A 27427-nucleotide genomic window follows, 5' to 3' on the forward strand; every position below is an offset into this window, starting at 1 on the left:
ACACTCCTTGTCTGCAGTACCACTGTTACCATTTCTTAAAAATGTCTTTTCGGGGCTTCCCCGGTGGCACAGTGGTTAAGAATCTGCCTGCCAATGCAGGGTACACAGGTTCGATCCCTGGTCCGGGAAGATCCCACATGCCACAGAGCAACTAAGCCCATGTGCCACAACTACTGAGCTTGTGCTGTAGAGCCTACGAGCCACAACTACTGAGCCCACGTGCCACAACTACTGAAGCCCGCGTGTCTAGAGCCCATGCTCTCCGTGACAAGAGAAGCCATGACAATGAGAAGCCCACGCACCAAAACGAAGAGTGGCCCCCACTCACTGCAACTAGAGAAAGCCCACCCACAGCAACGAAGACCCAACACAGCCAAAAATGAAAACAAATAAATAAATAAATTTATAAAAGTAATATATGTATTTAAAAAAAATGTCTTTTTGAACGTCCCTGGCGGCGCAGTGGTTAAGAATCTGCCCGACAATGCAGGGAACACGGGTTTGAATCCTGGTTCAGGGAGATCCCACCTGCCGTGGAGCAACTAAGCCCATGCACCACGACTACTGAGCCTGCGGGTCTAGAGCCCGCAAGCCACAAGTACTGAGCCCGCGAGCCTAGAGCCCATGCTCCACAACAAGAGAAGCCACCGCAATGAGAAGCCCGCGCATCGCAACGAAGAGTAGCCCCCGCTCGCCGCAACTAGAGAAAGCCCGCATGCAGCAACAAAGACCCAACACAGCCAAAAATAAATAAATGAAATAAATAAATTTATTTTAAAAAAGTCTTTGCTTCTCAATCTACACATTCACATTCTCAATGCCATCATCTACTAACCTACAGAACATGCTTTCAAAAAATATGAAAAAGTTCTTGCTTTCAAAGAGTTCACTGTCTAGTAGGGAAAAGAGACAAGTAAACAAAAGTTATCTATAATGCATAAGTACTTTAATAAAGGTATTTAAAAGGTATTAGAGAAACATAAGGGTTGGGGGAGATGAAAGGGTGGCTGGTGCACTTCGAGAACAGGGAAGCTGGAGCACAACGAACATGAGACACCAAGTGGAGGCAATTCTTTCAAGAAAACTTGTCTTAAAAGAAAGAAGAGAGGGTAATAGCTAGGAGCATAGGTTCTAGAGAGGTTTTAAGATGAGAGAGAGAAATACTTAGCATCAATCCCTCTAAACTGCTTTCCTTGTTCCACTCCTCTCCTAGAACTAAATCCAAGCAGAGTGTGAACAAGTCACTTAGTAATTCTAAGCCTCAAAAGAGATAGATGTTTAAGAACTCTAAATTATAGAGGGAACCTGAATAAATGATCTCTAAAGTCCTCTCTAGATCTAAAATTCTATGATTCTATGATTATCTGATCTCTTTAAACTCAAAGGTAGAACACTTCAGTATGCAAAAAAGAAAAACCAAGACTAATTAAGAGATGAACTTGTTTGTATAACTGTGTCCTTTTTTTGTTTTTTGCAAAACTGTTAAAACAATCCTTACTCTGAATATCAGTAAAATTTCCACAGAAAGACACTGCCTTTTAATCAACAACTTCCCCATAAACCTGCAGACTTCTAAATAATCAACAAGCAACTATTTTGCGATAATAGAAGTAAAGTGCTTAAAAGCCCACAGCTTGGACTTGTAAAAGTCATCTTTTAAAAGGAAAATGTTTATAGAAACATGTGTGTGACATTCTTACTACAATAAATTTGTTCATTATCTTCACTTTAAAATTTTAATGTACAGGTCGTTCATGAAAAAAAAACAAAATAACAACAACAAAAAAACAATCAGCTAAGGTTAGCTCTTTTCACTGTCACATATTCTGAAATTTAGAACAAGGTTTCCCTTACCTGATATGGACATGGAATGTGATATTCTCTGCAGCGTTCTTGTATCCATGTTGTTTCCCAGATGCCACGGTAAGCTTGCTCATAAAAGTAGCATCCAATTACAACCAAGAGTGGTACAAGATAAAGAATGCTGAAAACACCAATCCGGATCATAAACTTCACCAGTTTATCTTGGTTCTCCTTTTCTAATGGAATCTCAATTCGAACTCTGTTTAGGGATATGATGCCAGCTAAGAGAAGTGAAACCCCAACTACCACATACAGGCAGAGGGGTGCAAGAACAAAATACCTCAATGAATCAACATCGTAGAGGCCAACAAAACACACGCCACTGATATTGTCACCTTCAATTTTATTCATCGCTAAAAGGATGATAGTTAGAGTTCCAGGGATGCCCCACGCGCTGGCGTGAAATAGCAATGCCTTCTTCTCAATAGCTTCACTACCCCACTTTGGCACAGCTGCCAAGAACCACGTGATGGTAAGAATTACCCACCAAACGCTGCCAGCCATAGTAAAAAAATAGAGTACCATAAAAAGCATGGTACAGGCTTTATTATGAGATCCTTGGGTCACTGTGGAAGCCTTATACTGTGCAGGGCTAGATGCATTGCAGGCTACTCGGTCCTCAAGCAAAAACCCAATAAAGAAAATTAACGATACCATCATGTAGCAGACTGCATAAAATATAATAGGTCTTTCAGGATAACGGAATCTTGTGACATCAATCAAAAAAGTTAAAAAAGTAAATAATGTGGCAGAGAGGCAAATGATTGAAATCAATCCTATGAAATATCGAGCAAATGAAAGTTCTTCTCTCCTAAAGTACATATTTGGACAAGGAGGTGAACAATCACGCACGTGCAAAAAAGAATAGCCAAGATCAGGATCAATTTTCAACTCTCGGGGACACCAAAAACCATAGTCCCTCTGCACTGCCACTGGGGCTCCTTCAGTAGGATCTCCAGCTAAATTCAGATCCACAAGTCGAGGATACGGCTCATCACAATCTGGGAACCTAAAAATACAAGATGAGAACCATTTTTACTTATTGGGAACCTAATGACTTGGATTTCCAAATTTAGCACCTGTGGTTTATTCTTATGTCCTTGGAGCACATTACAATTAAGTGGAAGAAATAATGCAAATGGTGATATTTTGTTTGCGGGTCATAAAACTAGATTTTCCACAGCTGACCAAAAAAATGAAAAATTTATACTTAATTTTGTTTTGGCTTCAAAAAGATTACTCTTTATTAAAGCAGTGAGGCATAGACATCAATAAGTAGTGTATTTATATACTATTTATTTAGGACACACAGTTTAGAGTAAGATTTCAAAATATAAATTAAAAATATATATATATATATAATAAATATACATTAAAAAAAAAGCTCCAACAGAATAGTAGCTAAAAGTTACTTCTTTCTAAAGTTTAATTACAATATAGTCCTCAATTTACCCTAGACTCAAATAGAACTTTCTTAAAAATAAGAGTTAAAAATCTTCCCTAATTGCATGGCCCAAAGTGTTTTGAGTTAGATTAGCACTAAAAATCCTTACAAGTGGCTTAGTTTTAGATCTTTTCCTCCCATTTTAAATTCACTCTCTGCTTACCATATTGGTTAATTAAAGTCCTCCTAAGGTCTCTAATGTCAACTAGTTCTTTCCTACCATTACTAATGTCTCTCCAATCCACTGCATTCTCTATTCCAGTTATTCTCAAACACTGACGTGCATGAGAAAAACTTAAGGTCATTTTCAAATACAAATTCTTGGTCCTCACCACCTCAAGTCCTATTTCAGTATGCCTGTGTTAGGGCCAAAGAAATCTGCATTTTGACAATTTTCCAGACTTGGGAAAGCGTCATAACCATAGTACAGAAAAAACAGGGCTGTGCTGCAGACATACACTATTGAGAGCACTAGTCTCATGAACTTCCTGCATCTTCAATTTTCTTGCCAGCATCAGTTTCTAAGCCTTCAGACTCCCACCAACTAGATATTTAGCAGTTATATGCATCAAATAGTTTCCAAGAAACTATCACTGATATTAAGTTTGCCATATATATGTATAACCTTACACTGAAGCTGATTAATCTTTTATTTTCTAATACAAACCATTTTCTTCACAGGGCTTGGATTATAAAGCCAAATGACAGAAACTTATTGCATGTAGGCATTTACTGGAATTCTACAGTATGCCAGGGCTTTAACAGAAAAAGACCCAAAAAACCAGGATCTCCATCCTTGAGTCCAAAAGGAGGCAAAAACTTGTAAACACAACACAAAATACAGCAGTGTGATATATGAAGCAATCAAAACCTATATAAAATATAAAAATGATATAAAGAAGGATTAATTATTTCAGGGGAAGAGGTTATGAAAGACTTCATGGAGTAAGTCCCTCAACACAGGATCTCTGAATCAGTATTTGCCAGTATTGGCAGTATGGCAATCAGTATTCTAAGCAAGAAATGGGAACAAAGGCAAGGAGGTTTGAACAGGGTGTGTTTAGCATTGCTGGGGCATGAAGAGTACATGAATTGTGACAGGAGATAAGGTTTGGAGAGGTAAGCACATTCCAGAAATATATGTGCATGTGTGTGTATGTATGTATGTATAAACATTGATATAAATATATCAATGGCTGTATCTGTATATCCAACTGCCAATTCACCATATACACACTCCTCACTCTTTAACCGTCCCAAAACCAAACTCTTGATTTCCACTCCTTAGTTTCTCCATTTCCACAAATGGTAATCCCATTCTTCTAGTTGCTCAGGCCAAAAACCTTAGGGTCCTCCTTGAAATCCCTTCTCCCTCATATCCACCTTACAACCTACCAGCACTTCCTGTCATTCTATTTTGCGATGTATCCAGAATCTGACCACTTTCCATTTCCTCTACTGCGGCCACCCAGTCTGAGCCATTAGTACCTCATCCCTGGACTTCTGGAGTGGCTTCCAGTTTATCTCCATCTCCACACAAGAGCCAGAGTGATCCTTTAAAGACATACCACTCCTGTGTTCATGATCATGTCTCTTCTGCTCAAAATCCTCTAATGGCTTCCCTTCTCACTCAGTCAAATCCAAATTCCGTAAGAGAGCTCTAAAGCCCTACCCCCAGTCCTTTTCTGATCTTATTTCCTTCCCTTCTCCCTTACTCACTTGGCTCCAGCCTCTTGGGTGTCTTGTGAATATACCAGCATGCTTCCACTTCACAGCCTTTGCACTTGTTGCTCTGCTTCTTCTGCCTGGACTGTTCTTCCCTAGATATCTACATAATCTGTTCTCTCATTTCATTCAGATTCCTGTCCCACTGCCTCCTTATTAAAAAGGACTTCCTCATAGAAAATAGAGTCCTTCTGCTTCCCCATATTGTATCACTATCACCTAACTCTATTCTTTCTTATTAGCATTCATTACCATCTGACATTATCTATTTATTTATCTCCTACCACTACCACCACAACTAGAATTTTAACTCCATAAGAACAGAGACTATGTTTTGTTCACTACTCACCTTCACTATCTACAATAGTGTCTAGCACACAGAACACATCCAATTAATATTTACTGAATTGATGATAAATTGAATACATTTATCATATAGCCCTCATATAGTTGAATAAATATTCATATAGCCCTCACCTAACTAATTAGAAAGATGACTAGAAGGAGTGTGGAAGACACTTGAGCTGGGCAAAAATGAGAGCAGAGATATCAGCTGAGCCATAACTAAAACCAGATAAGGCAGTGAGAATGAAACAGCTATGAAATTATTTAGATAAAACCAAGAGAATTTATAACTGACTGGATGTGGGAGCTTAGGTCAATGAAGGAGGACTATGCCTTCCAGGAATAAAAAAATGAGCAAGGAGTAAAATCAATTTTAGACATGTTAAAATTGAGGTATTTGAGACAAATTCAGGTTACCAATGGCTGCTGGATATGCAGATTTGGAATTTAGCAGAAAGATGCCAAGGCTACAGATTTAGATTTAGGAGCCATCAGCATATGAATAAGAACTAAAATCAGTGAGATGGGATTATCCAGGGAAAGCATGCAGAATCAAAAAAAAAACAGGAACAGAACTCTAAGAAACACCAGAAAGAGGAAGAGGATGCAAGAAAAGAAATTGAGAAGGACTGGTCTGAGATGTAGCAGACCACAACAGTTTGCACAAAATGGCCTAACGGATTTTCAGGAAAGGAGGACAGGCTAAGGTTGAGGGGAATAAGGGTCAAATACAGAATAAAGGTGAAATATGGGTTTGAAATGAGTGACATAGATTTGGCATAAGTGCTGAGGAGAATGAGTAGAAATTTTCCTGTTGACCAAATTGGAAACTGACGAAAGACAAAGAGCAAATAGAGTTGCTATGGTTTAAAATGTCTATCAATAGGAAAATGGATAAGCAAAATACAGTATATTTATACAATGGAAGACTACTCAGCAAGAAAAAGCACTACTGATGAACACAAAAACATTAATGAGTCTTGAAAATAGAGCAAAGAAGGGCAATCTCAACCTGAGCAAAAGAAGAGTTACACAACAAGTACATATTGTATGACTCCATTTGTATGAAGTTCTAGAATAGACAAAGTAATTACTGATACTTTGGAAGGATGTTAAACATCCTTCTAGAGGATGTTCCTTCCAGCGTTCCTTCCAGAGGATGGTATAGACAAGGACTGACCAGCAAGGAGCATGAGAGCATGAGGTAATGGGAATGATGATGTTCTACATCTTTCTGAGGATTTGGCTTACTCAGGTGCAGGCACTTGTCAAAACTCAGATATCTTTAGATTTGTGCATTTCCTTGTAAAGTTTTAAACTGAAAGAAAAAACTGTAGACAAATGTTGAATTCTAGTTAGTGAAAGACCTGATAAAATATTTGTAAGGGCAATAACTGTTGTCTCTAATATACTTTGAAATACACACAAAGAATAAGGTAGATTAATGGATCAATAGAGGGATGGACAAATGTGAAAAGCAAACATAAAACAATGGTAGAAATCTGGGTGGTAGTTAAAAAAAAAAGTTGCTATGGTTTAAATCATTAAATATGCAGCATAATTAATTTGTAAGAAATTAGTTGAGCTGGAGAGCTGAACAAGTACAGTGGAAGGAATGAGTTGAAACTGCTAGCAAAAGTATTATTTTATGTGATGGACCACAAAGCTTAACCTAAGTAAGAAAATAAATAAGATCAAGAAGGGAGCTATTAGGAGAGGGGGGGAAAAAAACCCAAAAGTCTGTGGGTGTCCATGAAGTTGAAAAACAGGTACAGTAGGAACAAGGATATGAGAGACGTGGAAGAATGAAAGATTATGAAAGATCTGTTTGCCAGAATTTAAGATTTAAGAGTTAGACAATCCCAGGCAATACTGAGGACATAAAACAGATTTAACCCTATCAAAACCAACAAAGATAGATCATAATGACACCTCTATACTTGTATATAACCTATTAAAATAAAAAGACCACTAAACAATAGGAGTTAGATACAAAAAACATAAAATAGGGTTCCTGCCCAGGTAATTCATAACTGTTGTTATAAATACCAAGAAATTTACAAACTTCTGAAAGAGGGACTATAAATATTACCAGGTTTTGGGGAGAAAGTGGATGAATGGTTTGATGGGGCTAGATAAGAGAGTATGTTAAATAGGTAGGAAATAGAGGAGACAAATATGAGAAAGCCATAATGCCAGTGAACTGACTACAAGTAACTAATACATGTTTTATTAAGTTCTTCCATCTGTCAAATGAGAGTAACAACACCTGCCTTTCACCTGTCTCCAAGGGCTACTGTCATATGATAAACAACTTAATTTTAAACATGAAGGAGAAAAAAGTGTTCTGTGCAGCACTGCCCATAATAGCAAAAACCTGGAAGTAACTTAAATGACCATCAGTAGGAGATGGCTAAATATCTATAGGATGGTAATACAATTGGCCATTATATAGCAATTAAGAGGAATGAACCAGAGTTACAGATATAAACACAGATACATGTAAAAAAATTTTAATGTTGTTTATGGATATGTATATATGTAGTAAGAGTATAAAAACAAAGATAGGAATGATTAACAAAAAATTCAACATAATGATTATCTCATCTCTAGGGAGAAAAGGAGGAAATGAAATCAAGATGGGTACTAAGAAAGGAACCTTCAACTCTATCTGTATTGTTTTATTTCTTAAAAAAAGAAATCTGGGGACTTCCCTGGCAGTCCAGTGGTTAGGACTCGGTGCTCTCACTGACAGGGCCCTGGGTTCAATCCCTGGTTGGGGAACTAAGATCCCAAAAGCCATGTGGCACAGCCAAAAAAAAAAAAAAAAAAAAAGAAAATCTGAAGCAAACATTGCAAAATATTAAGATTGGACAAAGCTAGGTAATAAGAGTTATATAAGTGTTCATCTAATTCTTTATCCTTGAAACATTAAGAATACAAAAGGCACAACATTATTATATAAGAAATGCAGTATTACTACTGTATATGTTATTACTAATAATAATGTTCTCTCGTACAAATCTGTAACACTGTCTGGTAAATATCCTCAAACCTTTAGGAAATGCTTACAATCTATATATTGGAAGTGATTTGAAAAGTATCTGACATTTTCTGGGTCTGGGTATGTTAATACATGACAAAAACGGAACTGACAGGACTACTGTATTCATTAATGCATTTAAATCATAAAGATATTTGAGTCCCATTAAAATCATTAAACATATTTAATAATGAGGTAACAAATGATTATGTTCTCTATATTTTCTAATTTTTTTATAAATGGCATTACTTTTATAACCAGAAAAAATCTGTAAGGGAGAGAAATCAACAATCAATATCTTGATTACGTTTTTCTTAATTTGATTATTTAAAAAATTTCTTCATAGAATGTTTTTCTTTTCCCATCTTTTTCATTTAGTGCTTCCAAATTCCTAAGGAAATGAACAGCTCTGAGGCCATGAAACTGCTGTTCACAATTATGACTAATATACACACTTCAAAAAAGTTCTTAAAAACTGATGAACAAGAAGACAAATAATTTTAAATATACTGCAACATAAGTAATGGTCCATGAAAATCTATGATTTTCGCACCTACTGCATTCCATATCTTCAGGCCAAGGAACACCAAACATCTCCATGAGCTTCGAACACTCACTGTAAGCCCGCTGACAGAGCCTACGGCAGGGAAGTGTGACACGTCCGTATTCCATACAAATAGGAGCGTAGAGTGCACAAAGAAATGGCCGGAAATCCCGAGAACAATCCAAATTCACCATAGGGTGGAATGGCTAGGAGGAAGTTAAAATCAAATCATTAGATAAAGAGTTGCATACAAGTTAAAGATTTCTACATATAATACGGCAATATTCTTTTTTTTTTAATCTGTTTTAAAAGATTTCTGAAGGCAATTAAAATTTTCTAAAGGGGAGTTTTTGTTTTTTTCAACAAAACCCTCTTAGCCCTATCCCTGGAGATTCTGATTTGGTTAAGTATGAGGTGTATCCCAGAATCTACACGTATATTTTAATTGTTACAGGTGATATTAACAAAAAGGCCTGGCTGAGAACCATTAACAACAATATGATCCATTTTACATAGAAAAATCCACAAAAGATATGTGTCAAACGCTCAGAAGTGTGATTAGTGCTTGGTGATGGGATTACAAGAGATTTAAATTTTCTTCTTTTTATGTATTTCAATTTCTATATTTTCTTCAATTAACGTGTATCAATAGGAGAGAGAGGACAAGAAGTGAAAGGAAAGGGTGGGGGAGGAAGAGAAGTAGTTATGCACAGTAGTACATATTTTGAGGGTGGGAGGTAGGGAAGAGATCTCACTTTGGTCTTACATTTTCTTTTTCTTTTTACATTAAAAATTTTTTTTAAAAAAAAACGGAGTTCTTTCAACTCTGAAATCACATGATGTAAACAGAGCTCACAATGTTAAGCTGATATTAAGGAAACAAAAAGAAAAAACAGTGGCCCCAAACATAAAACCATACTAAAATCATCATTATAACCATAGGAATAGATCAGTTATCCCAAGAAATGTGCATTTGGGCTTTTGACTACCAAATATTTTTTCTACTTGTTTATATAACAGTTTCAGAGTCACTGCTGATTTTGAACTGATAACAGATGTTCTCACCACCAGGCCTTTCCATTAAGACTCAATCAACTTATTTCTACATCGATATAAAACATTTTCCAGAGTCCTTCTATACACAACACAGTCAGAAAACCAAGTCTCTTAAAGAAACTGGTGTCAAAGAAGTTAACTATAATGGATGTGATAACTGATATATAACAATAAACTATATGTGACTATCACTTCCAAGTATAAAGAGGTAATTTGTGTTAAATCAATGTTTCCATCAAGAACAACTTCAAAATACAAGAAAGAAAGTTTTAAAAATACTATTTAAAGCTATTAAAGAAGTAGTGAAGGAAAAGAACTAGAGAGACCAAGAATCTAGAGAGCTCGGAAGCATGGAGTGGTGCCCTGATAAGTGCAGCCACTTTTCCAAGGAGCTATCTGTTGAATCTGGGTATAAGGCAAGAGGCTGAGAATCAAGCTTTGCCTAGGCTGGTGCTAGAGAACCAAGAAACCAGCAGAGCTCTGGTAGTCTTGCAAGACTAGAGACAATACATGTACATGTGTAACTGAATCACTTTGCTATACACCTGAAACTAACACAACATTGTTAATCAACTATGCTCCAATTAAAAAAAAAAAAAGACTACAGACAAAATTAGAAACAAAAGGAACAGATGGGTGAAAGGGGAAGTACCTAGAATTGGGCCTGACAAAGAGCCAGTTTTCCCTTCAAGATATTTGAAAATTCTGAAGCTACACAGGGAAGGAGGCTAGAAAGCTAAGAAGAAAGCCTCTGAAAAGCAGAGTGGAGATTTTGGAAGTTTTATCAGTATGAGGAAACGTGGATTAGAGGTTCAAGTCTTGCCAGGGGAAATGGGAAATGAACATACCACACTCTCAGCTGGAAGCCCCTGAGTGACTACACTTCAGTAGCAGGGGCAAATGACAGGGAGACAGAGACCTATGAAAAATGAAACCCAGCCTCAACTCAGCTCAGTCCCTCACTGAATTAAGGTGATCAGCCCCCATTTATCTGCTAAGCAGAAGAAAGGGTGAGCTTTCTCTGGAGTAATAATATAACATCATGTAGAACCTCACCAATATTTTGTAATGTCTACTACTCAATAAAAAATACTAGGCATTCCAAGAGACAGGACCATATGACTGAAAAACAAAAGAAAAAATTACAGTGGTTTGGTAATCCCAGCTATTGGACTTAGTAGACAAGACTGTATATAAGAAATATGTTCAAGAAAATAAAAGATGAAGAATTCCAGAAAATTGGAATCTATCATAAGAGGAACCAAAGAGAAATTCTATAAGTGAAATACATAAATGCTGAAATTAAGAACTTATTAATATGTCAGAAGATAGAACTGGCAGAATGGAAAACAAGGCAATAGGAAATATCCAAACAGAAGCACACAGATCAAAAAATACTGAAAAATACAGAAAAGAGCATAACAGACATGTAAAACACATGAAAAAAATCTAAAATATGCATAACTGGAACCTCAAAAGAGGAAAGAGGGAATGAGAAGAGGCAATATATAAAAAGATGATGGCCAAGGATTTGTCAAAACTGATTAAAGACAACAACCCACAGATTCAAAAAGTTCTGCAAATCCCCAGAAGAATAAATACAATTAAAAAAACACACCTAAGCATATCTCATTTAAATTGCTGAAAACCAAAGAAAAACTTCTTAAAAGCAGCCAGTGGAAAAAAAGACACCTTACCTTCAACAGAACAACTGTTGTTGGACTTTTGAATACTATAAAACAATAGAATGACTTACTTAAAGAGCTGAGAGAAAACAACTGCTCACCATAATTCTATGGCCAGCAAAAACACCCTTTATAAGTGAAAGCAAAGTAAAGACATTTTCAGACAGACAAAAAACTGAGAAAACTAGTCACTAGCAAACCTGCACTAGAAGACAAAAGAAAAATAATCTAAGATGAAAATTCAAAAGGAATTAAAAGCAAGAAAAGAGGTGAATATGTGGGAAAATATAAATAAATATTCTCTGTATAAACAAAAAATAATGGGGGTTTCCCTGGTGGCGCAGTGGTTAAGAATCCGCCTGCCAATGCAGGGGACATGGGTCTGAGCCCTGGCCCAGGAAGATCCCACATGCCACAGAGCAACTAAGCCCATGCGCCACAACTACTGAGCCTGCGCTCTAGAGCCTGCAAGCCACAACTACTGAAGCCCGTGCACCTAGAACCCGTGCTCTGCAACAAGAGAAGCCACTGCAATGAGAAGCCCGTGCACTGCAATGAGAAGCCCGTGCACCGCAACGAAGAATGGTCCCTGCTCACCGCAACTAGAGAAAGTCCGCGTGCAGCAACAAAGACCCAACACAGCCAAAAATAAATAAATAAAATAAATAAATTTTTTTAAAAACCCTATGCAGAGACAAAAGTATGAAAAGTTTAAAAAATAAACAAAAATAATATCTTAAAATACATACAAAATACATGTAAATTAATATGAGTAATAATAAAATGATAAAGATGGGGGTCAGAGGAACACTAATGGGAGAGTGATCAAAGTTATTATTTTACTAGAATATTACAAGTCAAGGGTACATATAATTTCTAGGGTAAGCAATAAAAGAATGCACAACTAACAAGGTAATAAAGAGAGAAAAAGAATAATACAAAAGAAGTCAAGATAGGAGAGAAAAAAGAATGCAAAACAGTTTGGAAAAATTGAAATCAAGTAATAAGATAGTAGATATTAAACCAAGTACATCACTAATTGCATTATATATAAATGGCCTAAAGACTATGTAAAAGAGTAAGGTTGTTGGACTAGGTACAAATAAAAACAAAACAAAACAAAAAAACCCTATGCTGTTTACAAAGACACGTTTTTCAATATAAGGACAGAGATAGGTTAAAACTAAAAAGATGGCAAATAAACAATGAAAGAACCAACCAAAAACAAGACTACACTTTATGACAAGGAGTGTTCCCAGAGATAAAGAAGGTCATTTCTTAAAGACAAAATAAAAGAATCAATTCACCATGACTAAAAAGTAAATCTAAACATGTATGTACCACTTAACACAGCTTTAAATTATTTTAATAAAAAACAGAAGTAAAAGGGGAAATACACAAATCCACAATCAGAGTGAGTTTGATACACTTCTCTCAATAAGAAGAGTGAGACAAAAATTCTATGAGAATACAAAAAATCTAAACAAGTCAATTACAAACTTGACCTAAACAACATATTTATAATCATGGCACCCAACAATGAGTGGAACCTATTTAACATACACGTGGAATCTTTACCAAAAGTGGCCATATTGTAAGTCCTAAAATAAGCCACAAAAAACTTCTTAGTACTAAAACCAGACTGTTCTATGACTAAAATGGAATTAAGGTAGGTATCAATTACAAAAAGAACCCTAGAAAATCCCCAACTGTTTGGCTGTTTGGAAATTAGACAAAAAAACTTCTAAATAACCCATAATCAACAAAGGAAATCATAACTGAAATTTAAATTGTATATAATTATATACCATATGTATTACATTTTAATGTTTATATATATATGTATAATCTACATATAGAATTAAGTAGTAAAGACAATAAACAAAATGTCAGCAAAAGCTATACTCAGAGGAAATTTATGACCTGATATGCATATGTCAGAAAATAAGAAAGCCTGAAAAACAATCAATGGTAAGCTCCAGCTCAAGAAGCTGGAAAAAGAATGGCCAATCAAACCTAGAGAAAGTAGAAAAAAGGCAATAACAAGTAAAAGAGGAAAAAACCCACAAATTACCAATATCAGGAATGAAGGACAGAAAATTACTAGAAATATAATGAGGATACTATAAATAATAAATTCGACATGTTAGGATGAAATGACCTAATTCCTTGGAAAAAGATCACAATTTACCAAAAATCATAAAAGAAGAAATATAAAATCTAGTTTTCTATCAACATTTATGAAGAAATTTAAGCCACCATTAGAAACTATCCCCCCAAAAAAACTCCAAGCTAAGATGGTTTCACTAGAAAAAATTTATCAAACGTTTAAGGAAGAAGTTACAGCAATTATATACAAACTCTTCCCCAAAAAAGGAAACTTTCTCAACTCACCTCACACCTCACAAAACCAGCATAATTTTTATAACAAAACCCAACAGGGACTATATAAGAAAGGAAAATCACATTTCATGACCATAGATGTAAAAATCATATCCCAAATTAGTAAATTAATCCAGAACAATATAAAAAAGAATAATATACCACACCAAATAAAGTTTTGTTCCAAGGATACAATGCTGGTTAACATTTGAAAAATCAGTTAATGAAATTAATGGCATTCACAGAAAAAGGGCGGGAAATCACACAATCTATTCAACAGAGGCAATAAAAGCATTTGATGAAATACAACACCCATTTATTATGAAAACTCTTAACAGACTAAGAAGGGACTTTCCTCAATCCTATAGAAAGCGTATATATCAAACCACAGCAAACCTCATACTTTGTAGTAAGTGACTGAAAGCGTCCCCTGAGATCAAAGATGAGGCAAAAAGTACCTGTTATCACCACCCCATTAAACACTGTATTGGAAGTCCTCGCTAGGGCATCAAGAAGAAATAAAAGGTAAAGGATTAGAAGGAAAGAATTATAGAGAGCAGTTCTCCCGGGTTCCCTTACCCTGCTGTTCTCCACCCAGGAGCCCCTTCCTAATAAAGTCTCTTGCTTTGTCAGGGAAAAAAAAAAAAAGAAAGAAAGAAAGAAGAAATAAAAGGTATTTGAACTGGAAAGAAACTGTCATTATTCACAGATGACATGTGCTCCAGTTACCAAATTTGTATCTCTCAGTTCCAAACTCACCCTTCAATACATGCTCTATGATAATGGATGGGACTCCTTTCACCATTTCTTCTTTACAGTGAGCATGATTTTAAACTTTCTCAATAGTGTTGGAGAAATACTGCAGGATGAAGGGGGCTTCTCTTGTTGGTTGGGGCTGCTGCATAGCCAGCAGTGTAAATGTGAGGAAATCTATGCCCATGTGCCTAGAATGATCCTTCAGCAACCTCACAGTATCAGCCCAGCCTAGTAAACACCTTCCTGTAGCCCCCGCAAAATAGACACTGTAGGCTCAAGGCCTCCTGCCTGCAGCAGTGCCCTGACTCTCTCTATTTACCCAATACTTGCCTATGCCCTGAAGGGTTGCGTCCTGCTTGCCTGGTAACTGTGGCCCAGCTCTGGCCCAAGCAACCCTGTGATGTTCTCTGCTACCTAGTGAGCTGTAAGTATATCTTGTACAACTAAGGTCTTAGCCTTGGGGTGTGGGCCCCTTCTAAGATTGTCCCTCAGCCCTAGAGAACCCTGTAGAGCTCTCTATATATCTTAAAATTATTCTTCTTTAATAGTTTATTAATTCTTCATATTACACTTCCCTTGTTTAAATCACTGAGTGGTTCTGTCTCCTAATTGAACCAGACTAACAAAACATGGTTGTTACAAAGAAAATCTAAAGTAATCTATAAACCATCAAATAAATAAATTTAGAGTCACTGGATACAAAGTCAATATAGAAAAAAAAAATCAACTGTATTTCTACATTCCAGGAGTAAATATATTAAAAATAAACTTCAAAAAAAGCCAAAAGAAGAGGAAATTTAAAAAGTTCCATTTATAAGAGCATTAAAAAGAATAAATACTTAGGAAAAAATTTAACCAATGTGATGCAAAACAGAAAACTACAAAATACTGTTGAAAGAAATCAAAGAAGACCTAATAAACATAAAAACTTCCCATATTCATGGATTGGAAGACTTAATGTTGTTAAAATGGCAATACTCCATAAACTGATCTACAGATTCAATGTAATCCCTTCAAAACTCCCAATGGTCTTTTTTTGCCAAAATGGAGAAGCTGATCCTGAAATTCATATGGAATGCAAGAAACTCCGAACAGCCAAAACAACCTTGAAAATAAAGAACAAAACGTTCCCATTTAAAAACTTATTACAAAGATATAGTAACCAAAACAGTATGGTACTGGCATAATGCTAGACATACAGACCAATGGAATACAACTGGGAATCCAGAAATAAACCTTCACATGTGTGTCAATTAATTTTCACAAAGGTACCAAGACCACTCAATGGGGGGAAAATAGTCTCTTCAACAAATGGTGCTGAGACAACTGAGTATTCACATGCAGAAGAATAAAATTGGCTGATTGCCTCACATCATATCCAAATTAACTCAAAATGGATCAAAGGCATAAATGTAAGAGCAAAATCTATGAAACCTGTAGAAGAAAGCATAAGGGTAAATCTTCATGACCTTGATTTGTCAATGGTTTCTTAAACACCAAAAACACAAGCACAAAAGAAAAAACAGATAAATTGGACTTCATCAAAATTAAAAGTTCCTATGCAAGAGGGAAGAGAAATGGGAACATATTGTATATGTATAACTGATTCACTTTGTTATAAAGCAGAAGCTAACACACCATTGTAAGGCAATTATACTTCAATAAAGATGTTTAAAAAAAAAAAACAATTAAAAGCTCTTGTGCATTAAAGGACACTATCAGAAGGAGAGTGAACAAGACAATCCACACAGTGAAAAATATTTGCAAATCATATATCTGATAAGGGTCGAGTGTCCAGAATACATAAAGAATTCCTGTAACTCAACAAAAACAACCCAATTTTTTAGATGGGCAAAAACACTTGAACAAACATTTCTCCAGAGAAGTCATGCAATGACCAAATAAGCACATGAAAAGATGATCAATGTCATTAGTCATTAGGAAATGCAAATCAAAACCACAATGAGATAAAACATCACACCCACAACCCCATCTAAAAAACAGAAAATAGCAAGTGTTGGTAAGAAATCAGAACCCCCATACATTTGCTGATAGGAATGTAAAATAAGGCAACCACTAGAGAAAACAGTTTGGCGATTCCTCAAGAAGTTAAACATAAAATTACCACATGATCCAGCAATTCCACTCCTAGGAATATACCCAAAATAATTTAAAATCATGTTCAAGCAAAAATTTGTATATGAATGTTCATATCAGAGTAACATTATTCATAATAACCAAAAAGAGCAAAATAAACCAAAAGTCAGCAAAGGGAAGGAAATAATAAAGAAGAGAAATCAATGACACTGAAAACAAAGAAGGGCAATAGGAAAAAAATAAATAAAATCACTCAACCCAAGAGCTGGTTCTTTGAAAATATCAGTAAAATTGATAGGCTTCTAGTAACAATGATTAAAAAAAAGAATGAGAGAAAGGAACACAACTTACCAATATCAAGAATGAAAGAGGATATCACTAGAGACTGCTGACATTAAAAATACAATAAGGAATATTACAAACAACTCTATGCACGTAAACTAGACAATTTAGATGAAGTGGACCAATTCTTCAGAAGCCAGACTACCAAAACTCACCCAAGATGAAACTGATAATCTGAATAGTCTTCTAACTATTCAAGAAATTGAATCTGTAGTTTAAAACCTCCTAAAAAAGTTATCCAGGCCAGATGGTTTCACTGGTAAAATCTAACTAACAATTTTAAAAGAATACCAATTCTACACAATCTCTTCCAGAAAACAGCAGAGAACTAATCCCACCAAATTCTATGAAGTCAGGATTACTTAATATTAAAGCCAAAGATAATACAAAGGAAGAAAACTACAGACCAATACCCTCAGTGAACAAAATGCAAAAATCCTTAACAAAATAGTAGCAAATCAAGTCCAAAAATATATTAAAAGCATTACATACCACAACCTAGTAGGGTTTGTTTCAGAAATCCAAAGCTGGTTCCATATTCAAAAATCAATCAATGTAATCCACCAAATCAACAGGCTAATAACAAAGAAAAAAACCACATGATCATACCAAATGATGCAGAAAAAGCATTCATGATTTTTAAAAGTTTCCAGCAAACTACATACAGAAAGTAACTGCCTCAACTTGATAAAGTACATATACAAAAACCCTACAGTTAACATCATACTTTGTGGTGAAACACTGGATTCCTACCTTTAAGATTGGAAACAAGGGAAGAATGCCTGCTCTCACCACTCTTACTCAGCATAGTACTGGAAGTCCTATCAGCACAATAAAACAAGAAAAGGAAATAAAAAGTAGAGAGATTGGAAAAAGAAAACTGTCCCTATTTGCAGATGACATTACTGTCTACATAGAACATCCCAAGGAATCTCAAAAAACACTTTTAAATTAGTAAAAAATAAATAAATAAATAAATAATGTATTCATCCTAGAATTAATAAGTTCAACAAGGTTGCAGAATACAAGAAAAACATACCAAAAAATTGTATTTCTATATACAATTGCATTTTTATATATAATGAGCATGTAGAAACTAAATTAAAACAATATATTTATAATCACATTATTTTTAAAAAAAGAAACACCTGGGTATATATCCAACAAGACATATATAGGGCTTGTATGCTGAAAACTATAAAATGCTGATGAAATCAAGGAAGATACAAATAAATGGACAGATACACAGTTATACTGGTTTGCTAGGGCTGCTGCAACAAAGTCCCACAAACTGTGTGGCTTAAACAACAGAAATTCATTGTCACATTTCTGGAGGCTAAAGGTCTGAGATCAAGGTGTTGGCAGAGCCATGCTCCCTCTAAAGGTGCTAGGGAAGGATCTGTTCCAGGTATCTCTCCTAGCTTCTAGTAGTTCCTTGGCTTGTGGCAGCATAAATCCAATCTTCACACAGCATTCCCCCTGTGCCTCTTCACATATCTTCCCTCTATGTGTGCCTGTGTCCGAAATTCCCTTTTATAAGGACACCAGTCATACTGGAATAGGAGTCCCTCAGTACTCCACTACTCCAGACCCTATTTCCAAACAAGGTCACATTCTGAGGTACTGGGGGTTAGGGCTTATTAGGGGGACTCAAGTCAATCCATAACAACACTGTTCATGGACAGGAAATTCAACATGTAAGGGTGTCAATCTTCCCCCAAATGATCCCTAGACTTAACGAAATTACTGTCAAAAGCCAGCATGCTTTTAGTAGCTAAAGACAAGCTTATTCTAAAATTTATATTAAAAAAACAAAAGAAGTAGAATAACTGAAACAATTTTGAAAAAGAAAATGGGAAAAATCATGCTCTCCAATTTTAAGGCTTACTATATAGCTAACAGTAATCAAGACACTAATGGTTGTAAAATAGACAAAAAGATAAAACAGGACAGAATAGAGAACACAGATATAAATCCACACAAGAATAGCCAACTCATTTTTCACAAAGAAGCAAAAGCAATTCAATGGTGGAAGGATAGTCTTTTCAACAAATAGTGCTAAAGCTAGTGGATATTCACAGCCAAAAAAATGAAACTTACTTTACACAAATTAACTCAAAATTGATCATGGATTTAAACGTAAGACATAAAGCTATAAAACTTAAAAGAGAGAGAGAATCTTCCAGACCTAAGCTGAAGAGTTCTTAGAAATGACACCAAAAGCACAGTCCATAAGAGGAAAAAGAAATTGGTAAATAGGACTTCATTAAAATTTAAGACTTCTGTTTTCCTAAAGACCTTGTAAAAGGATGAAAAGGCAAGCTATAGACTAGGAGAAACTATTTACAAACCATATATCCAACAAAGGATTTGTGTCTAGAATTTATAAAGAACTCTCAAAACTCAAAAGTAAAAAACAAATCAATTGAAAAATGAACTAAAGACATGAACATTTTATCAAAGAGAATATATGAATGGCACATGAAAAGATGTTCAATATCATTAGCCATGAGGGAAATACAAATTAAAACCACATGAGATACATTACATTATGAAAGCTGAATGAAAACTAGTGAAAATAGCAAATGGCGGTAAGAATGCTGAGAAAGTAGATCTCTCAGGCATTGCTGGTGGGAATGTACAATGGTACACCCATTATGGAAAATAGCTGAGCATTTTCTTAAAAATCCAAACATATCAGGGCTTCCCTGGTGGCGCAGTGGTTGAGAATCTGCCTGCCACTGCAGGGGACACGGGTTCAAGCCCTGGTCTGGGAGGATCCCACATGCCGCGGAGCAACTAGGCCCGTGAGCCACAACTACTGAGCCTGCGCGTCTGGAGCCTGTGCTCCACAACAAGAGAGGCCGCGATAGTGAGAGGCCCGTGCACGGCGACAAAGAGTGGCCCCCGCTTGCCGCAACTAGAGAAAGCCCTCGCACAGAAACGAAGACCCAACACAGCCAAAAATAAATAAATAAATAAATAAATTACAAAAAAAAAAAAATCCAAACATGTGCTTATCATACGATCCAGCAATTACACTCCTGGGCATTTATCCCCCCAAAAGGAAAACTTATGTCTGCACAAAAACCTGTACAGGAATGTTCATAGCAGCTTTATTTGTAATAGCAAAGAGCTGGAAACAACTCAGTATCCGTCAATGGATGATTAAACAAATTGCAGAACATCTATATAATGGAATACTACTCAGCACTTAAAAACAATGACTACTGGGGCTTCCCTGGTGGCGCAGTGGTTGAGAATCTGCCTGCCACTGCAGGGGACACGGGTTCGAGCCCTGGTCTGGGAGGATCCCACATGCTGCAGAGCAACTAGGCCCGTGAGCCACAACTACTGAGCCTGCGCGTCTGGAGCCTGTGCCCCGCAACAAGAGAGGCCGCGATAATGAGAGGCCCGCGCACCGCGATGAAGAGCGGCCCCCACTTGCCGCAACTAGAGAAAGCCCTCGCACAGAAACTAAGACCCAACACAGCCATAAATAAATAAATAAATAAATAATTTTAAAAACAAACCAATGACTACTGATACATGCAACAACTTGGATGAATCTCAAGGGTATTATGCTAAATGAAAAATAGCCAATCTCAAAAGATTATATACACTGTATGATTCTATTTATATAAATTCTTGAACTGACAAAATTATAGGGCTAGAGAACAAGTTAGTGGTTACTTGGAAATAGGAAAGGGGGGAGGGAGAAAGGAAGCACAAGGGAGTTCCTCGGTGGCGCTAAAACAGTTCTGTATCTTAACCAAAGTGATGGCTACATGAATTTATACGTGTGATGAAACTGCAAAGACAATATACACACAAGTACATATGCATTCACAGACACAAAAATGACTACATGTAAAAACTGGTGAAATACAGGGCTTCCCTGGTGGCGCAGTGGTTGAGACTCTGCCTGCCAATGCAGGGGACACGGGTTCGAGCCCTGGTCTGGGAAGATCCCACATGCCGCGGAGCGACTAGGCCCGTGAGCCACAATTGCTGAGCCTGCGTGCCTGGAGCCTGTGCTCCGCAACAAGAGAGGCCCGCGCACCGCAATGAGGAGTGGCCCCCACTTGCCGCAACTAGAGAAAGCCCTCGCGCAGAAACGAAGACCCAACACAGCCATAAATAAATAAATAAATAAATAAATAAATAAATAAAATTTAAAAAAAAAATAGGCAGAAGATTTTAAAAAAAAAACAACTGGTGAAATATGATAAGGGCTATAGATTGTACCAATGTTAACTTCCAGGTTTTGATACTGTATAATAGTTATATAAGATAGGAAGACTGGAGGAAAACTAGGTACAGTACAAAGAATCTCTCTGCACTATTTTGATGTATGTACATATATCATACATATATGCATATGTATGCCTTAAGTAAGTCTCAAACTTGCCTGGTCTTCAGCAATGCATACAATACCAACTAATCCAATATCTGATGTTACTATGTTAGTAAAACCTCCATTTGTGAGCCCCATCATGAATTATAAAATTGACTTGAGTGACTATTTTGTGCTGCTTGCACTGAGTCTAAAGCTGTAAGTTTATGCTTCTGCCACTTGTTAGCTATAAGTACCTTGTGCTGTATCTCAGCTAGCATTTACTGACACTTACTACAGGCTAGGCAGTGTTGTAAGTGCCTCACACATCTTATTTAATCTTCTCAACAATCCCGTAAGGTAGGTACTATCATTAGTCACCCCATTTTATAATACACATGAAAAACAATGAGACACAGAAAGTTAAGTAGCTTGCCCAAGATGACATAACTACAAAGACAGTCCCAAGAGTTAAACCTCTGCATTCTTATCCAGAACCCTTGAGCTTAACCAATTTGTTCTATGTAACCTCTGTAAGTTTCAGGTTTTTCCTCTGTAAAATGGTCTTATTACATACAAATAAGAATAGGGACTTCCTTGGTGGTACAGTGGTTAAGAATCCGCCTGCCAATGCAGGGGACACCAGTTCGAGCCCTGGTCTGGGAAGATCCCACATGCCGTGGAGCAACTAAGCCCGTGCGCCACTAAGCCTGCGCTCTAGAGCCCGCAAACCACAACTATGGAGCCTCAGTGCCACAACTACTGAAGCCCACATGCCTAGAGCCCGTGCTCTGCAACAAAGAGAAGCCACCGCAATGAGAAGCCCGTGCACCACAACGAAGAGTAGCCCCCGCTCGCCGCAACTAGAGAAAGCCTGCGTGCAGCAATAAAGACCCAATGCAGCCAAAATTTTTTAAATTTTTTAAAAATTAAATTAAATTTTAAAATATACATATAAAATAGAGTACAGAACCCAGTAAATGACATTTTAAAAGGAGATTAGGAAAGAGTTGCAAATGAATAAAGCTGCAGAAGGCCTATTTGATGGGCATGAGGAACCCTGCTGATTTCCCATTCTCAACCCCCAAGTGAGAAAGTCAATTGTCAATTGGAATGGTGTTTTTAAAAAGCAAAACAAAACACGCATGAATCTCTAAATCACTATGCTGGGTGAAAGAAACCAGACATAAAAAAGTAGATACTATATTAATTACATTTATATAAAACTCAGAAAATGAAAACTAATCCATAATGACAGAAAGCAGATCAGTGGTTGCCTGGAGCAGGGAGCCAACTCAGGGAGGTGGACTACAAAGGGACACAAGGAAGCTTTTGAGGTGATGGAAACGTTTTATATCTTGATAGTGGTGATGGTTTCATGGATATATACATCTGTCAAAACTCATCAAATTGAACACTTTAAATGGGTGCAATTTATTGTACACAAATTATACTTCAATAAAGCTGTTACATAAAAACAAAAAAAATTAATATTTTTCAAATAAGCAAACTGCCTTGATTTTTAACCCTAACAATTTTTAACCTCAGCAAAATCAAGACTAAATGAGCTAGCCTGAATACTGCAAAGTTGAGAGTATGTTATGACAAGGAATACTATCAAAGCTCTATAAAGGAAAAAAAAGGAACTTCAGCTGATTAAATTTTTAAAAGATTCTTACTGAGTACTTTCCTAAGCAGTAATACTTTTATTCACTAAATTAAGACCAGGGTATACAAAGTTTACAAACTGAAAAGTAACTTTCTAAAATGAAATTTCTGCTTTCTTCAACAAAGGTGCAAGACATGGAACCTTCTATTCTTTGTTCAGATTCAAATCAACCAAACCTTTGTGCTCTCATTCTCTTTCTTCTTTGAAATTTCCATTCCTGTTACCATAGGAACCTGCTAGCTGACAAGCCCTCAAGCATAGCAACAGCCTAAGCTTATCAAGGAGTGTGAAAAGGGGACAGAGTCAAAGGCCAAAATTTGACTCAAGAGAATCAGAATTCCAATCTTTGTCACTCTACAAAGGGTCTGATAACCATAGAAACTGTATCCTACTAGGTTTGGGAATATTATGACTAAATTCACTAAATGTGAAACCAAATGTGGAATGGCATTGAAAATTCAAAAATGTATTCATTCTATTTCAGATCCAAATTAGAGTGAGAAATTATTAAAAAACAACTTTTTAGAATAATTTTAAGTGATTAAAAATAAGATCTTTTAAAAACTTTTTGGTAACAATAAAATTCCTAATGAGAAAAGGTCTAAAACTTTAAGAATTATACTTTATATATACATATTAAAAAAATTCTAGGTTTGCAATAAAATACCTTTAATCCCACAGATTTGCTTTTCTTTTACAAATCTTACTTTTTAAAATGTCTTATGACAGCATATTAAATACTTTCCAATACTCTTTCAGTGCGTTGGTTTGCAGAAAGATGACATTATCACAGGTGTATATTTATCTTAAGTCAAAGGGGAGTTTCCAGAGCAGCCCATAAAATTTGACTTTTCTTCAGGAAGTAAACTTTTTTCAAATATCATGAACAGTTGTGAATTATGGTCTGTCTCAAAAGATAAAACTTTACAAACCAAATTCCATCACACTTAGTAATTTAATTTAAAGTAAGTATTTTTAAGGCATTCCTTTAAAGTGATTTGTCACACAAGAAAATCAATTAAAATTTTAAAAGCTATTTTTTCCTATAGTCAGAAATAACTAAATGCAATTAACTCTCCACTACTTGTGTGTACATTTTTCAATTTAGAAGTTTCTTAATTCCTGGTTGGTTTCCCTGTCACACAATAGGCTTCTCAATCCACTTCACTAGATTGTTGTTTGCTTAGGGAAAACCACCTTCTTAATATTAACCTAAACAAAAGATAATAAGAGAGGTAAATCTGCTGGATAATGCATATATTCTAAAGATATAAGCAATGAATTTCAAGAATAAACATAATCAAAGAAATTTCATTTCCTAAGAAGCCTATCCACAAAATGTTAATTATTGGTACAAAGGGGTATATTATTCTCTTAAAAACAAACAAAAAATCCACCTGTCTTTCAAGGTCAATTCAAATATGATCTGCAGCTAATCTCTTCCACATATGATCCTTCTCTCTTTTGAATCCTCTTAGCACTTTATGCCTATTTATGGCATTTGCCAAGTTCTTCCTTAAGTTTCAGTCATTCAATCAAAATACACTTAATAAATACTAAGTCTTAGACACTGCAACTGGGAGCTAGACAAAAAAGGACAGCTGAGATTTTTAAAAATAAAGTTTCTGTACTAATTTTACTATTTTGAAAACACAATGTGTTTCTTACAGAAAAATCAGAAAATACTGATACAAACATTAAATGAAAAACATAGAAAACACAAATAAATTGTGCTAATTCAGGAATAATCACTGTTGGCCTTGGCAAAAATCTCTCCAGATCACTTACTCTACATGAACATGTTTTTCTTCAACAAAACAGGATGATACTACACGAAATGTTTTGTTATCCACTCCTTTTTTTCCTACTTATTAATGCATCAAGTACAACCATTAGAATATGACAGGCAAAGATGGAGATGAGACTATTAAGGCAGAAAGAACATGAGAGGTCTAGAGATGAGAGAGTTGGTTTGCTTTATTTTTTTCTTAATTACCCCACTTACAAGTGTAAACACAATGTTGAAAGTTTCAAGTCATTTTGATCTCCCCCCCCCCCCCCCGCCCCCCTGCGCCAAAGAAGGGCAAAGTAAAATACTAGTGTTCACAGGAAAGTGGTATCTTTGGTACTGGTATGAGGATTACCATTACCATCACCAAAAAGCCCATCACTATTTATCAATTACAACTCCAAGAGATTAAGTGCTTAGGTACAGCACTATAACCACAACCATGACTACCAACACCTCTTACGGAAGACACAGTTTATAAAGTTCATTAACTCACTCAAACATTTTTTTACCAATTATTATGTGTTAGGCATTATGTTAGCTGCTGGCCCTACAAAGATGAATAAGGACATCAACAGCAAGCTCTGCTTTCAAAAGCAAATGTCCTTCAGTAAGAACTGAATTTAAAAAATGAGGACAGGGGCTTCCCTGGTGGCGCAGTGGTTAAGAATCCACCTGCCAAGGCAGGGGACACGAATTCGATTCCTGGTCCGGCAAGATCCCACATGCCGCGAAGTAACGAAGCCCATGCACCACACTAACTGAGCCTATGCTCTAGAGCCCGCGAGCCACAACTACTGAGCCCACGCATCTAGAGCCCTGTGCTCTGCAACAAGAGAAGCCACTGCAATGAGAAGCCCACGCACCGCAATGAAGAGTAGCCCCTGCTCGCCACAACTAAAGAAAGCCCATGTGCAGCAACGAAGACCCAATGCAGCCAAAAATAAAATAAATAAATAAAATAAATTTATTAAAAAAAAAAATGAGGACAATCTCATACCCATTAGAATGGCTATTATTCCAAACAAAACAAACAAAAAAACCCAGAAAATAACTAGCATTGGTAAGGATATAGAGATATTGGAACCCTCGTGCACTGTTGGTAGAAATGTAAAATGGAGCAGCTGCTATGCAAAACTGTGGTGGTTCCTCAAAAAATTAAACATAGAATTATCATATTATCCTGAAATTTCACTTCTGGGTGTATACCCAGAAAAAGTTCAAAGCAGAGAAACAGATATTTATACATCATATTCATAGCAGCTATATTCACAACAGCCAAAAAGTGGAAGCAACCCAAGTGTCTGATGAATTAATGGTTAAACTAAATGTTTTGTATATACATACAATGAAATATTATTCAGCCTTAAAAGGGAAGGAAATTCTGACACATGCTACAACATGGATGAATCTTGAAGACATTATGCTAAGTGAAATAAGCCAATCACAAAAGGACGAATATTGTATGATTCCACTTAAATGAGGTACTGGAGTAGTTAATTTTTTTTTGTTTTTGGCCAAGCGGCCCAGCTTGTGGGATCTTAGTTCCGCGACCAGGGACTGAACCTGGGCTCGCAGCAGTGAAAGCACAAAGTCCTAACCACTGGACCCCTGGGGAGTTCCCTGGAGTAGTCAAATTCAGAGAGAAAGAAAAAAGAAAGAAAGAATGGTGGTTGCCAGGGACTGGGGAACGGGAGGATGGGAAATTATTGTTTAATGGGTACAGAATTTTAGTTTTGGAAGCTGAAAAAGTGCTGGACAAGGATAGTGTGATGCCATACCAAGGCAACTGTACTTAATGCCACTGAACTGTACACTTAAAAATTGTTGGGATGGGGGAATTCCCTGGCGGTCCAGTGGTTAGGACTCTGTGCTTTCACTGCCAAGGGCAGGGGTTCAATCCCTGGTCAGGAACTAAGATCCCGCAGGCCACACGGTGCGGCCAAAAAAACCCAAAAAAGATCGGAATGGTAAATTTTATGTTATGTATATTTTGTCATAATTAAAGAAATCTTTTTGAGGAATATCTATAAACGCTACTATGGAATATCCAGGATATACTGTTAAGTGAAAAAAGCAAGGTAGAGAAAAACAAACAGTATGACACTATATCAAAGGAAAGTGAAAGAATATATAAATATAGACAGATATTGTATAAACATTTTATATAATTGTTATATTTATAATTTTTAATGGAAGGATAAACAAAAAAATCTTTAAAAAAAAGACTACTCCCTAAGGGAAGGAAAGAATAAGGTAGAGGGGAGAGGGCCAGAAACTAGACTTCTCTGATTGTACCTTGTCCTATATATAAAGTTCTGAACATAATTATAAAAACAAACTTAAGCAAA

At 36.2% G+C, this 27427-nt stretch overlaps 1 protein-coding gene across 4 annotated transcripts in view; it reads right to left on the minus strand.

The window, feature by feature from the left end:
* Window positions 1–27427, minus strand: part of FZD3 (frizzled class receptor 3) — a 96130-nt gene that overhangs the window by 53531 nt on the left and 15172 nt on the right. For 2 of the 4 annotated variants that reach the window (XM_036856545.1, XM_036856546.1), the window contains exons 3-4: window positions 8974–9170; window positions 1855–2872 (exon numbers count right to left, since the gene is read on the minus strand). In XM_036856545.1, coding sequence (XP_036712440.1) covers window positions 1855–2872; window positions 8974–9170 — 1215 coding nt within the window. Of the gene's footprint in view, window positions 1–1854; window positions 2873–8973; window positions 9171–17774; window positions 17814–27427 lie in introns of those variants that run through there. The other 2 variants (XM_036856547.1, XM_036856548.1) reach the window with 2 other exon arrangements.

The sequence above is a fragment of the Balaenoptera musculus genome, chromosome 6 (assembly GCF_009873245.2).
Source record: "Balaenoptera musculus isolate JJ_BM4_2016_0621 chromosome 6, mBalMus1.pri.v3, whole genome shotgun sequence".
NCBI classification, from domain to species: Eukaryota; Metazoa; Chordata; class Mammalia; order Artiodactyla; family Balaenopteridae; genus Balaenoptera; species Balaenoptera musculus.